Raw genomic sequence first — 13864 nt, 5'->3', positions numbered from 1 at the left:
TCGTATTTGGAAAATTGGTACTTGTTTTGTTAAACTCTGATAGGCTATAAGAATTGGTGCCAACCTTTTTTTTTCTTTCTCTTCTTCATTTATTTGTCACATGTTTTTCTCAATTTAAAAATGCAGCGTGTCATTAGACCAAGGGGAGGAATAAATGAATGGCTCCTATGGCTTCCAGTGTCGCTCCTTAAAAGGGTAGATTACATCATTAAGTGGGTCTTTGGCCATCCTCTGCATCAAAGGACATTTGAGGGTCAGAAACTGGTTCCTCTTCCTGCTGAAAATGGTAGGAGCATTGGCTTGTCATCAGTCCTGGAGCCTGACTCCAAACACATTGCAACATTGGCCCGTGAGACATTCGATAAGTATGATAATGATTTCATTTTCCATAAACCCTATGTTAACTTCTTTTTTTGTATGCGTATCCAATATTCAGAACAAAAAGAGGTACTGTTATTTTTCCGCAGGCTGTATAAAATTGATTAATGTAGCTGTTTCTCTAAAGATTGGTCTCATCATCAAAATTGAGATTTTTTTTTTCCCAAATAGAAGAAAGGGAGCTGTCGGTTTGTTCTTCTTGCTGTTTAATTATGACATATGCATTTCTCATCCAGTGTTCAGATTGGTATCATCTTTTGTTATTGTTTTTACAGATACAGCATCCAAGAACACATCTAAACAGGTTTGACTTGGTAGTCACTCCTAAGCATGACTACTACCCATTGACTCCTCAGGGACAGCAAGAGACCTCTCAGTTCTTGCGCCGCTGGATCACTCCAAGAGAACCACCTGAGAGGCATGTGGTATGTTTATATGTTGTTCTGAACATTGTCACCTGGATGTAGGATTCATTGTCGGCTGATCAAATTGAAATTAATGCATATGAAATTGAGACCATAGGAAGTGTGGATGTAGAGTTTCATCTATTAGAATCAAAGCAAAAGTTTGAACATGCCATTGAATTGGTTGTCATTTACTAATTTTTATTAGCATTCACACACTGCTGACAGATTTTAAAATTTGGAATGTCAGGTCCTCACAACTGGAGCATTGCATCAGGCAGATGTGACTGCTCTTCGAGTTGCTGCAACAACTTGGCATGATGAGTTGGCCCCACTCCCAAAGACCTTGCTTGTGGTTAACATAGGGGGTCCTAAAAGTAAGTCGCTACACTGATTTATTTGTTTATATTTTTTATTTTGTTTATAGAAAATATCTCTAAGAGAGGGAAACTAAAATATTGAGCGAAAGATCCTGAAAGGAAAATGCTGAGTTTTTTATCGAGATGTGATCAGAATGCTGTCGGACGGAGCGGATGCAGCCGGGACGAGGTGGGCGGTCCTTGTCGCCAGCTCGTCTGGTTATTGGAATTATAGGCACCAGGTGGATATTTGTTTAGTTGAAGTTTTGAATTCTTCTGTTTCGGCATTTTCTTTTTGCTGTTAAATTCTTCTGTTTTGAATTCTTTTGCGATCTCTGTGTTCTACTGAGCTTATGTTGGTATTAGTAGACTTTCGTGTTTTGTTCCTCCTCTGTTCAAATCCTGGAGTGCCTTTGTACGCTTGTTCTCTTGGTTGATAGAGATTGCTTATTCGTTTTCTATTTACAGCTATAATTGGCTTGTGGTGGTTTCTCTGCATCTATATAGTGTTCATAACTCAGATTTAGTTAAGACTTGCTGTGGACATTCTTCAAACTCTAGATACGTTATTCTTATCAAAATATCTTTGGAGGCAAGTTACTCTTTCAATTTGAGGAAATCGTGCTGTCTATCTTCCACGCTTTTCTTGTGTAATACTTTTGATTATTATTGATCTTACAGTTCTTCCTTTAAAGATTATTTCAGGTCTTTTAAAACTTAGGACTACTCATACTCTTCCATTAACAGGGTAGTGTCACTTGTCTAGTGCTAACGATTTTAAGTCTAATTTCATTAGTCGATAATGCTCTTCTGCAAAGATTTTTAAAATATCTCAATCGCTGTCTACTAATCATTGGTGAAGTTTGCAATAGTTGAGGTTTCTTATGTATGTATCGCTTGAAGATCACAGTGTCTTGTCAAGTCTAAATACTCTTTCAACCTTGGAAGCTTTCTAAATCGTAGTTAATTATGGAATTCCTGCCTCTGTTGACATGATATGTTTGATCGATTTTCCTTGTTTAATTTTGTGTGTTCTAAAATGTAGATTTAATTCTGGCTGATTTTAAAAGTTTACAATTTACTATTGAAACATATACAGGCCGATGTGTGCCACGCATACCAGATCATGAAGAAAGGTGGTCTGAAAGATGAAAACATCGTAGTTTTCATGTATGATGATATTGCTTACAATGTGGAGAATCCTCATCCTGGCATCATAATAAATCACCCACAGGGTGAGGATGTTTATGCCGGAGTTCCCAAGGTTAAACTTTCACATTCCAAAGCCTCTTTTCGTTGATGCATGTCATGTATTACTGTGTTTCACTTGTGTTCTCAAGCTTAAGGATATCCAATTGCAGGATTATGTTGGAGATGAGGTAACTGTTAACAACTTTATAGCTGTTCTCCTTGGGAATAAAACGGCTCTTACTGTTGGCATTGGGAAAGTTGTTGATAGTGGTCCCAATGACCATATTTTTGTGTTTTATTCCGATCATGGTGGTCCCGGTGTCCTTGGTTAGTAGTCCTTCTACTCTCATCATTGGAAGTTTTGAGTTACTTTTACATCTCTATTCAAGTTCTTGCTGAAATCCACTTCGACTAAAAAAATTGAATAAAGAGCATGAATATCTGTAGTAAATTAATTTACCATATCTTAATCAGCATCACACTTCCAGGTTAACTTTCGAGTTTGACCTTGACCCAAAGTTCATTTTCTTGAAAAGAGGAAAAACATATTACTGATTTGAAATGTTTTTCTCTAAATAATATTTAAAAATTTTCAGGGATGCCCACCTCTCCTTATCTTTATGCTGATGATATTATTGGGGCATTAAAGAAAAAGCATGCTTCAAAGTCTTACGAGAGCTTGGTGAGCAGCATTTCTTATCTAGGTTTATTGCTTCCATTCTTGATTTCATGAAAAGAAAAAAAGTTATGATTCAACAATGTTACAGGTTTTCTACCTTGAAGCTTGCGAGTCGGGGAGTGTCTTTGAAGGCCTTCTCCCTGAAGGCTTAAACATTTATGCAACCACAGGTTCAAATGGTGAAGAAAGCAGCTGGGGAACTTACTGTCCTGGGGAGATCCAAGGCTCACCTCCGGAGTATGATACTTGTCTGGGAGACTTGTACAGTATTTCTTGGATGGAAGACAGGTTTGTCATGTTCTGCATCAAATGATATATAATCTTCTTTTATTGTAAGCAATAAGTATTGTTTACTGTTGTACATGTATTTTTTCTTGGTACAATTCCTTTTTTAGTTGAAGTTAGTTCAACACATTTTGGTCATATGTTGGCAGTGATGTACACAACTTGCAGACAGAGTCTTTGAAGCAGCAGTACGATCTGGTGAGTGTTCATCTTTCTCTTCCTTTTCTCGTTGTTTTGGTGGAATCAATTTCAGGATCTGAGAGAGATCTCATTCCCTTACCCTATGTGGGTCAAAGCCAGGACCTCAAAGCATGGCACGTACGACTTGGGATCCCATGTTATGCAATATGGGGATTTGGATCTTAACATGAAGCACCTATTCTTGTACATTGGTACAAATCCTGAAAATGGAAATTTTACTTTCATCGATGACAATGCGCTAACCTTACCTTCAAAGGTCGTGAACCAACGGGATGCTGATCTTGTTTATTTCTGGAATAAGGTTAGTTTGATTTGCTTGATTTTTGGGCTCTCCACTTTCAACACGCCAATTGATTTTCTTAATCTGTACCTTCTATTTTCTTTTTTATGTTAAGTTCCGGAAAGCCCCTGAAGGTTCTCCAAAGAAAGTGGATGCTCAAAGGGAGCTGCTTGATATGATGTCACATAGAATGCATATTGATAGAAGCATCCAGCTCATCGGAAAGTTACTATTTGGTTCTGTTAAGGGCTCCGAGGTGTTGAATGCTGTTCGACCAGTGGGCCAGCCTTTGGTAGATGATTGGTCTTGCCTTAAGACGATGGTAAGTGGCCAACACCCATCCTTCTTTAACTCCTGTTGTGAAATACTACCCTATGTACCTGAATTGAATACTGATGTGTATGAATTCCTGGTCCAGGTACGATCTTTTGAAACTCATTGTGGTTCCTTGTCTCAGTATGGCATGAAACACATGCGGTCCATTGCAAACATTTGTAATGCAGGAATCAATCAAGAGATGATGGCTAAAGTCTCCAAAGAAGCATGCGACAAGATTCCATTGAACCCTTACAGTTCTCTTACAAAGGGATTTTCTGCGTGATAGTCATATTCATTGAATCTTAGCAGCCATAGGTGTGCTCAAGTTTATTGGTCATTCTCTATTACCCCAGTAAAAATATAGCTTGGGAAACGACAAGCAGGTTGATGAGGCAGTTGATTTGTGTTTAGTCTCTGTGGTTATATATATATATATATGTGTAAATACATGGATCCCACAAGCCATAGTGAATACAATATTTATTCCTGTTTTGTTGTTGTTATTTACTTTTATGTTGATTAGTCTTTACCTGCATGAAGGCTATTAGACCGTCTCGTTTATTTGGCACTGGCAGATTCTCTTTCCAAAGCTCAAAGGGACCAAACTCAAATCTATTATCTTTGGCATCAAATGAAAATGGTATTAATTAATGGATTAAGGAAGTTAGCCTCTGGGGAGTTGGATTTTTTGAAACCAGTTACATAGTAGATTCCAACAGCAGGAAGTATTGAAGCCATAGTCATATTTACTAGCATAAAATATGGCCATGGAGACAAGTGCCCAAGCAGTTTGCTATCAATATAAATTTCTGATAAACCAAAGTTCTAGTTATATAAAAATCTACGTCCAGTTTATAAATCAATGTAATTTGCTGTTGGGGTGTTACTTCAGATTGTAGGTGGGAATCTTACTGCCGTTTGCATCTTCAAGTATCATTCAAGATGACTTTAAAAGCCTGACTCATGCAACCATTGATGGTAATTCTAGGGCATAACAACATAAGCCTAGAGGAAGTGGAAGATGAGAGCGGGAGAACTTACTCCAGAGAAAAACAAAGCTTCAAAGATGTGACTTAACTATAGTATCCTATTTCATGTTAGAATTTTCCTAATCATCTCTTTTTTGTTGAACGAGAAAGCATGTCTGATTGAACGAGATGATCTTTCCTTATTATAATTAATTTAAAAATGTTTAAATACTCAATTCCATTGTCCGAAATGCTGGTCTATTGGTTTTTAATAATATTAAATAAATTTATTAACTATGTTGTCATCTTATTATTAATTTTTTTATTATCGAATAGATTATTTGGATTATTATAAATTTCTTTCTATCAATTTACAATACTATCTAATAAATAAGAGATTAGTTGGGAGCTCATAGAGGTTCACACCCGCGTCTCACCTTATCCAGTCTTATGGTAAACATCCTTTCGGGAGAGTCGTTCTGGCCTACTCCTTATTTCTCCGCCCTGCATCTCATTTATCTCCTTGCCTTCTTCCTTACTTGTGTCATACCCTCCCTGCTTAAGGGTACGTGTACGATAAGAGAGAAACGAGAGGGACATTTTGGTAACGTCCAGAAGAAAGGGTAAATAGGGAAGAAAATCGAAGTAAAGGAGGTGTCGGTTTCGGAGAGAACGGGAAATCAGAGAGAGAGCGAGCGGAAGAGGGAGCTGTGAAGAAAATCGAAGTAAAGGAGGCGTCGGTTTCGGAGAGAACGGGAAATCAGAGAGAGAGAGCGAGCGGAAGAGGGAGCTGTGATGGTAACGGAGGAAGTGGAGGAAAAGAGGTAAGCCTTCCCCCTTCCTTTTTGTTCCTTTCCGAATCGTATTTTTCTTCTTCTTCGGTTAAGACCTCGTAAAGACGGATTTTTTTTTCTGGGTTAAATAGAGGTTAGAGGTATTGAAATTCGATATTTTTTTGTCTAAGTTAATAGTATGATTTTAGCTTACGTTGGGCATGTGCACTGAATTCATTTTTTTTTTATCCTCGTAAAGTGGGGTTTCCATGTAAATACATGGATCCCACAAGCCATAGTGAATACAATATTTATTCCTGTTTTGTTGTTGTTATTTACTTTTATGTTGATTAGTCTTTACCTGCATGAAGGCTATTAGACCGTCTCGTGTATTTGGCACTGGCAGATTCTCTTTCCAAAGCTCAAAGGGACCAAACTCAAATCTATTATCTTTGGCATCAAATGAAAATGGTATTAATTAATGAATTAAGGAAGTTAGCCTCTGGGGAGTTGGTTTTTTTTAAACCAGTTACATAGTAGATTCCAACAGCAGGAAGTATTGAAGCCATAGTCATATTTATAAGTTGATTTTGGGCTTTCTTTCTGTCATAGAATGGCAATGATTGAGGAGCCATCTGCTTCACGTGAATCCTTCAAGCCAGGATTAGGTTCTGAACCATATGGTGCAGTTGTGCTTGGAGGAACTTTTGATCGGCTCCATGATGGCCACCGTCAGCTTTTAGAGGTTTTTTCATTTTATTCTTTTTTGGATTTTTTTCTTACATTGCAGAAGTCATTTTCCATTCAAAAAGAGATCCTCATGTTCTTTGATTTTTTTATTTTCATATCTCTTATCATCAATGTTTGGTGGAGTTTTAGGCTTCAACGAAGTTGGCTAGAGATAGGATCGTGGTTGGTGTATGTACAGGACCTATGTTAGCAAAGAAGGAGGTACAATATTTTAGTTTTACTCTTATAGTTTTGCTCGCTCTCTCTCTTTCTCTCGCTCACTTATTTGGCAAAATGCTAATTTGGGTATTAAAGAATTAAAGATTTATAAAATCAAAATTTCTGCAGCTAGCTGATATAATTCAGCCTATTGAGACCAGAATGAAGGCTGTTGAAGAGTACATCAAGGTATATCTCCAAGTTCTTTTTTTTTTTAATCCAAAGATGGAATTGGTTTTACTGAATGACATGAAAGAGAAAATATTGGATGGTCAAAGGATAGAATAATATGCCATGCCAAAAAAAAAAAAAAGATGAAATAATGAGATTAGTCATAGAGATGACTACTTGGTGTAACTTTGTATTATACAATTTCACTTGAGCATTGTTCCTTTTGTATTGCTTTTTTGTTATTGCATATTGCAATTAGGTCTCATTTAGCCTATCTGCTTCGGGATTTCTATTTTGGGAGTAGCTGTAGTTTAGTTTCCCTTCAGTGAAATTCATTCTCATCATTATTAAAAAAATTCTACTTGAGGATTCTGTTTCGCATGTCGGCCTTGTTGGGCTTAATTTTTTCTGCATTTAATTTATTACCTATTTGTGTTGTTTATATCTCAGGCCACTGTCTGTTTTGAGTAGGTGGTGTAGTATATTATTAATGTAGATGATCTAGTTGAGGAATATGTAAGCACAAGAAATCACCCCAAAGTCACTCATGTTTGTGAAAGAAGAGGAAAAAAATATAAATAGTTAATGTAAGAGGTTTGAATTTCCTCTTTAGGATAAGTTCCAATATAAAATGTCCTAAATTGGAAATTTTATCTAAGTTGCAATTTCCTATTTCAAGCATGCTGAAATTAGAAATTCTAACTAGACAAGCAACTTTTTGTTTTAGTTATAGCCTTCAGTTTCAGAGTTTTTCAAGTAATAATTTGCTATTTTAGCTTTGGACCTTGTTTCCAAATTAGTGTAGTCTAAGGTTAACAAGTCATTAAGCTAGAAACTGTTTCCTGTTTTGATTTCTTTTCCAGCTAGTAGATATAGACTTAGAAAGTCCTAATTGGAGTCTATCTCCTAAGGTGGCCAGAGTGGTAATTTCTTGTTTTTGTTAATTTGTATGCCTATAAAAAGCCTTCATATGTAACACAGAAGTCTCTTTTGCAATTGAATAAAATTCTTTTTTTTCTTTCACTCAGGATAAACTTATCCTTTGTGTTATTTTCTCTGTTTGCTATTCTCTTAATAGCCACAAAAACCCTACTTTCTGTCCTTCAAGTTTTGCCTATTACACTTGAATCGAGGTTGTAGATTTTTACTTGTTTTTAGAATCAAGGTCACCCAGACTTTATTGGAGGCATTTGCCTTCTCATTGCTTGAATCAAAATCAATGTGCTGTGTCAATTGGTTTCAGAGCTAAGGCTCGTGCTTTGGGTCAGATTCAAGGCATACTTGAATTGAAAATATGGAGGCGAGTCAAAATACAATCACGAGTTCTAGAACGTTCAAGAGAAATTACAAGCGAAAATGGCCAGCAAGTTTGACTTAATTCTTCAACAATTTTCAAAACTTAACGGAACTCGTAGTGCTCAAGTTCGAGATAATGCAGTGGAGTTCATGACCCCTTAGCCACTTGATCCCAGCCACCGTGACCAAAAAGAGCACTTTATCTGCAAAGTCATGATTATAATTTGCTGAAAAGGAGTCCAAGATACTTCAAATACCAAATGGGTTTCTAGTTTTAAAGTGGAGATTTCTGAATCCAATGGTGGCCACGAAGTTGATGATTATCTAGATTGGTATTAAGTGTTTAAGAGTTATCTTCTTTGGGTGCATCAAGAATTGGAACTACTGTAGATTCAGCCCTTAACAAGCTTGCACATGTTTATTCAAAGGACTTGGAAGTGACACTGACCAGAATTTGAGATCGCACATCATCATATTCTGGTTTGATTCCTCGCAAAATACTGACAACTTGAAGTGCCTCTCTTTGCTGCTCAAAGGGCTTTCCCCACCAGCAGATGATATATCAAGAGTTCAACACTCTATATAAATCACTGATGTACTCTGTCAAAGATTTCTTGCCATGTTGCATAGTGAAGGCCTTGATGTACAGGTCATAGATCCTTGACATGTTCCCATCTTTCCAAAACCCCATTAAGTAGTCCATATCCCTCTAGCAATCTTATTTTGACCAATTGAGCTTCTATACTATTTAATAACCATGACAATATAGTGTAATCTTCAGGCTCTCATTCTGTTTGAGTTCAGGAGGATCCTTTCTTACAAACCTTAGTGTTCTCTTTGAGCCAAGAAAGATTTGAACAATCTATGCCCATCTATGTAGTTTTTTTTATTCAATTTTGTTGAAGAAAATATATGAAGGCCTCTTACATGACTCATGTTGGGACTTATCTTTAAGTGATAGAATTTGGGTGTAATTGGGACAAGGTGGTTTAATTGTAATTGGACTCTACTACTTTCCTCTGTTATAAATAGGGGTTCATGTACTCTGATTACAAAAAGTCAATGAAGTTTTTCTCTTTTCCATAAATTTAACAAATTTAAATGAAGTACTTTGAGTAATATGGCTATCATTCTCATCAATCTTCGCAAGTACAATATCACTTGGCTCAGCCATAGCAACTACTATCTCACTTCAGAATTATGTCAAATGTCTAATATGCACCGACACACAGACAGGCACCGGGTTTTCAACAGACCAATATAACATCAATCACAAAATAACTGATGTTGGTAGTCAAAGGTTATAAAGGAGACATATTTAAGATAGAAAAACCTTCTCAAGGGCTTCTAATGATCATGGAGAAGGTAAGTAGGCACAAAAGAACAATTTTTTTTTTATTTTTATCAATAGGCATTTACTTTAGCCATTACCTAAGGTAACAGCACCAAAATAGACAACTAGGGAGTTGCCCTCGAGAATAAGAATCAGATGGCCGCAGCTCAATACCATTTGATTGAATTATTCTACACTAATTGTGCAAGCAATCTAATAAAAAAGGGGATTTGTGGGCTCATTAGATAAAAAAATTGATATTTTCTCTGATCCAAAATTTCCGTAGTCTGATTCAAGATGAATTTGAGGGTTTTGTTGGTTTCATTCACTTGAAAGCATCCTATAGTTGTTTTAAATGTTTTTTTAATCTTGAAATATGTTATTGTAGGAGAGGGTCTGGATAAGGCATGCTGACTAATTCTGGCACATAATAAAACTTTCTCTTTGGTTCATGTGGACATTAAGACTTCATATGACCATCACATAATGCTTTCCTAATAGCACATAAAACTCCACATAGTAAAGCATCTAATATGAATTTCACAGTTAGCACACTTTACAATTTGTGATCAAGTTGTCTCCTTAAGTGAGACACCCTGTTGCTTGCATCTTACGGAGTCTGATGATCATGTTTGGTATCCTCATAGTCATAATCCCTGGAATCAGTGTATGTGTGGGAGCATGTAAGCTTTTGCTGCATGACATATATTGAAGGACTCTGAAGCATCCAATTGCTAAGAGCAACTGAATAGAGAAGTTTGACTCTTGCACAAATTTAGTGCTTAGGGGTATCTGTCTTATTTGAAGTGTGGTGCATGACTTATATACGTTCTATTAAATCTTCTGTTCAATAGGCATGTGGTAGCTTTATATATATGTTTTATGTTATATTTGTGCTTGGAATATATGATACTTAGGATCTGAAAAGCTCTTCCTGTGGAGTTTGATCGCTTCCAGTGTGTTGGACAAGTTATATGAAGATTTGCATGCATAAAGCATACAGCAAGATTTCCTTTGAAATGAACAACATTTATTTTTTACATTGTTATCATTATGGTTTTTTCTTTGGACTGTCCCTAGTCCATCAAACCAGGACTTACGGTGTATGTGGAGCCTATTACTGATCCTTATGGCCCTTCGATTGTCGATGACAAGTTGCATGCCATTGTTGTCAGGTAGAATTGCACTTCTTGTTCAAGTCCAAGGGCCTCATTTTAGCTGATTATTTTCCTTGGATGCTGAAGGCACCTTCGAGATATACACTCTTAGCTGCTTCGTCGTTTTAAAACTTCACTTGTACATTAGGTGGAAACACACCAAAGGATGAAAGTCTTTTAAGTTTGTTTTTCTTATCGAAGTTTGTACTATTTAATTATTCCACATGAAGAATAAACTAATTTTCTGTGGGTAGTTTTACTGGAATGTCAATTCAAAAGAAAGAAAAAAAAAAAATAGTTTGTCTGGAAAGTGAAAGATATGATTTGATGATTCAGCTAGCTTGTATGCTGCCAGTTTTCCTTTCTTTACATGGAGAGGAAGATACAGCTTGTTATCTTGCCATGTGTTTATGTTTCCTCCAGCTAGCAGGTTTAGTTTTCTGTGCCCTTTGTGCGTCTCTGAATAGATGTGCAGGGTTACTTTTCAATTGAATACTGGCTGACACTGAAGCATATGCTGGGACTCCACAGATGTCCAACATTGCAGTGGGATGCATATGCTTCAGACTACAAAGATCAGCACACTAAATTTCTGGATAAACTTAGATATTTTCATTCTATAATCCAATAATGTGCTTTTAATTGGTAATGACAAAAAAAGAAAATAAAAAAAAAAAACTTTTTCTTTGAGATGCTTTCACTGTAAAATATGTGTATATTCAGAGGAGCATCCATGTAAACATACCCTAGTTGCATTAATTAATATCCATATTTTTCTTCCACTCCCCTGTTTATGTTGGGTAGCCCTTGTTTATGTTGCTAAGATACAAACTTAGTCGATTAATAAAGCCAGTTTGATTGTTCGCAGAGGTTCATTACTAGTGTTTGGCTGAAAGGCTTAAAAGTTACTTATTGGTGGTTTATGTTATATTTTACTTACTAATGATGTGTCATTTGGCCCTAAATTTCAGTAAAGAAACTTTGGGTGGTGGACTGTCAGTCAACAAGAAGAGAGCTGAGAGAGGTCTACCGCAATTGAAGGTTCAATGTTGCTTAATTTTCTTCTTTTATTTCATCACAAGATTTAATTTCCTGAAAGTTTTTTTATTTTATTTTTATTTTTTGATTAGAATTCTTTGCACGTGTAACGAAGGTATTCATGCAAGCATTGCTCTTCCAAATATAAGAGGTTTTACCTTAAATTAGACCTCCAATTTTAGATATTGTAGCACTAACCAGATTTATTTGTTGGGGAGGGCAAATTGACATCTCCTTTGTGCAACCTTAACAGAACTAAAAATATATGTGGGTGGAAATTATCAGATCACTATCTTGTAACAAAGTTGGTGGTGGAGGGAGGTCCTGTATGAGAGAGGCCGAGTGAGTGTGGAGCTCTTAGGAAATGATGGTACCAACTGGGTAATGAAGAGGATGGCTGGGAATTCTGAGCTGCATTTTCCCCATACCTTGAATACTCTTTCTTATTAAATTCTAGATTGTTCTAAAAAAAATCAATAAGGAAAAAACAAAGAAAAGTCAGAGGCATGAAATCTGTTCCGAATCTGTACAATATTTGATGAGCTTCTCTTTTGAATCTTTTTGAAACTGACTTGTATGCTTTGTCTAGCATTATATATATTATGAGGAACTTCTGTTTTACTAGTATCAGCCTCAATATTTGACTTCCTCTAGAAGATGGATGAAAAGGAAAAGGAGTATATATTTGGCATTCAGTGACTTTCTTTTCCCGTAACCTGCAAAGCTACTGCTCAAACTGTTATGAACTTACTTGTCTTTTGTCCTATCAGAAGTTTGGCTTTGAAGTTCTGCTTATCTCTCTTTCCGTAATGTGAATGCTTTCCCAGGTTGAGGTGATTGATCTTTTAATAGAAGGGGGCAATGGCGAAAAACTAAGTTCATCTGCTCTCAGAAGAGCTGAGGCAGAAAAAGAGCAATTGTAACAGCAGACCACTCTCAACTACCATGAAAGCCAATGACAAGTTATGTATCACACAATTATGCTTATGCATGGTGAGACTGCTCGCATTAAGTTGATTCCCTTGAGAGGGACAAAGTGAATAAAACCAATTGATCATCCAAGGTTGACAATAAAAGATTAAAAATAATTTTTTTCCAGAAAGGAATCCGACAAGGCTGGAATCACAAGTCCCGGAGTAGATATTGGGATATTTTTATTGAAATTTCTTTCCTTGAATGTGTATCCCTTAGTGGATATTGGTTAAAATGGTAAGCTCTATTCTGTTTTTCCACTTCTCTTTATTCTTCTATATTTGTTTTAATAAAAAGAATTTGTGTAATTCAAGAGGGTTTCTTTTTTTTGTTTTTGTGCTACTCTTTCATTAAGTTTATTCAATTCGTCACGATTGGTTAGTCAGGTTTTTGGATTCATTATTGGAATTGGGATAAGTATCTGATGAAGTAGGAACTGGATATTCAGTTTTTGATAATCTATAGGGTGGCGTGTTATTTCTAGCAAATTGATAATAAGAGTATTAGTGGTCATTTTTTGGTAAAACTGTTTACCTAAGTAGGATCATTTTCAAGGGAGAGATTGTCAAAAGGATACCTTTGCTTTCCCTCTTTAGACCAACAGAGAGAGAACTGAAATGAAGATCCTACGGAAGAAAATAGACGAGACAAGTTAATGAACTAGCTTAGACTGATGCACTTAAAGAAGATCAAATAAAAACAAATTGATGAAGATTAAGGGGTGAAAAACCTATCAAAGGTGTAGATTTTGCTCATGCAGGGACGTATATTATTTTCTAGCATTAAGAGAAACAATTATAGTTTGTAATTTTATAATGGATTTATAGTTTTTATTTGGGTGATTGTAAATTGATAGTGATATTTCATTTAATTTTGTTGTGTTTGATTATTGTATGGAGTTTATTTATAATGTTATGCAGTGTATGGAGTGTATAAATAATTTCATAGAGTGTTTATGGAATGTTTATACAGGTATTTTATGGAGTGTTTATGGAGTGTTTATACAGGTATTATGTATATTGATTATGCCCAATTTTAAGTAGAGGTTATGCCGAATTTTATACAGGTATTATGTATATTGATTATGCTTAATTTTAAGTAAAGGTTATGCCG

General features: G+C 36.0%; 2 protein-coding genes across 2 annotated transcripts; both read left to right on the top strand.

The window, feature by feature from the left end:
* The first annotated feature begins 120 nt into the window (after positions 1-120).
* LOC137950130 (vacuolar-processing enzyme-like) lies at positions 121-4587 on the top strand. Its single transcript, XM_068796510.1, has 13 exons — positions 121-447; positions 654-803; positions 846-965; positions 1033-1159; positions 1274-1383; positions 2241-2405; positions 2503-2659; positions 2929-3014; positions 3100-3299; positions 3446-3498; positions 3593-3798; positions 3893-4099; positions 4196-4587. Exons 1-13 carry the CDS (start codon positions 121-123, stop codon positions 4376-4378), a joined length of 2091 nt encoding a protein of 696 aa, XP_068652611.1. The 3' UTR covers positions 4379-4587.
* Positions 4588-5662: 1075 nt separating this feature from the next.
* On the top strand, positions 5663-13059 carry LOC137950707 (phosphopantetheine adenylyltransferase 1). The gene is made up of 7 exons (XM_068797308.1): positions 5663-5887; positions 6449-6581; positions 6716-6787; positions 6914-6973; positions 10665-10759; positions 11713-11782; positions 12607-13059. The coding sequence occupies exons 1-7, from the start codon at positions 5859-5861 to the stop codon at positions 12700-12702; spliced, it is 555 nt and encodes a 184-aa protein (XP_068653409.1). The 5' UTR covers positions 5663-5858; the 3' UTR covers positions 12703-13059.
* Positions 13060-13864: the final 805 nt, after the last annotated feature.

The sequence above is a fragment of the Aristolochia californica genome, unplaced genomic scaffold, assembly GCF_029961685.1.
Source record: "Aristolochia californica isolate CCGP_79_NKW_82.1479 unplaced genomic scaffold, dmAriCali1.0.hap1 SCAF_14, whole genome shotgun sequence".
Lineage (NCBI taxonomy): Eukaryota > Viridiplantae > Streptophyta > Magnoliopsida > Piperales > Aristolochiaceae > Aristolochia > Aristolochia californica.
This window is presented reverse-complemented; position numbering and strand designations above follow the sequence as displayed.

What these genes read in the sequence shown, in the direction of transcription:
- LOC137950130 (XM_068796510.1), top strand. Translation starts at nt 121, where the DNA reads ATGCAGCGTGTCATTAGACCAAGGGGAGGAATAAATGAATGGCTCCTA. An exon ending in ATTGGAATTATAGGCACCAG is followed by an intron (nt 1,384 to 2,240) that starts GTGGATATTTGT and finishes AAACATATACAG; the next exon opens with GCCGATGTGTGCCACGCATA. An exon ending in TTTATGCCGGAGTTCCCAAG is followed by an intron (nt 2,406 to 2,502) that starts GTTAAACTTTCA and finishes ATCCAATTGCAG; the next exon opens with GATTATGTTGGAGATGAGGT.
- LOC137950707 (XM_068797308.1), top strand. Translation starts at nt 5,859, where the DNA reads ATGGTAACGGAGGAAGTGGAGGAAAAGAG. An exon ending in GAGGAAGTGGAGGAAAAGAG is followed by an intron (nt 5,888 to 6,448) that starts GTAAGCCTTCCC and finishes TTTCTGTCATAG; the next exon opens with AATGGCAATGATTGAGGAGC. An exon ending in TTGCATGCCATTGTTGTCAG is followed by an intron (nt 10,760 to 11,712) that starts GTAGAATTGCAC and finishes CCTAAATTTCAG; the next exon opens with TAAAGAAACTTTGGGTGGTG.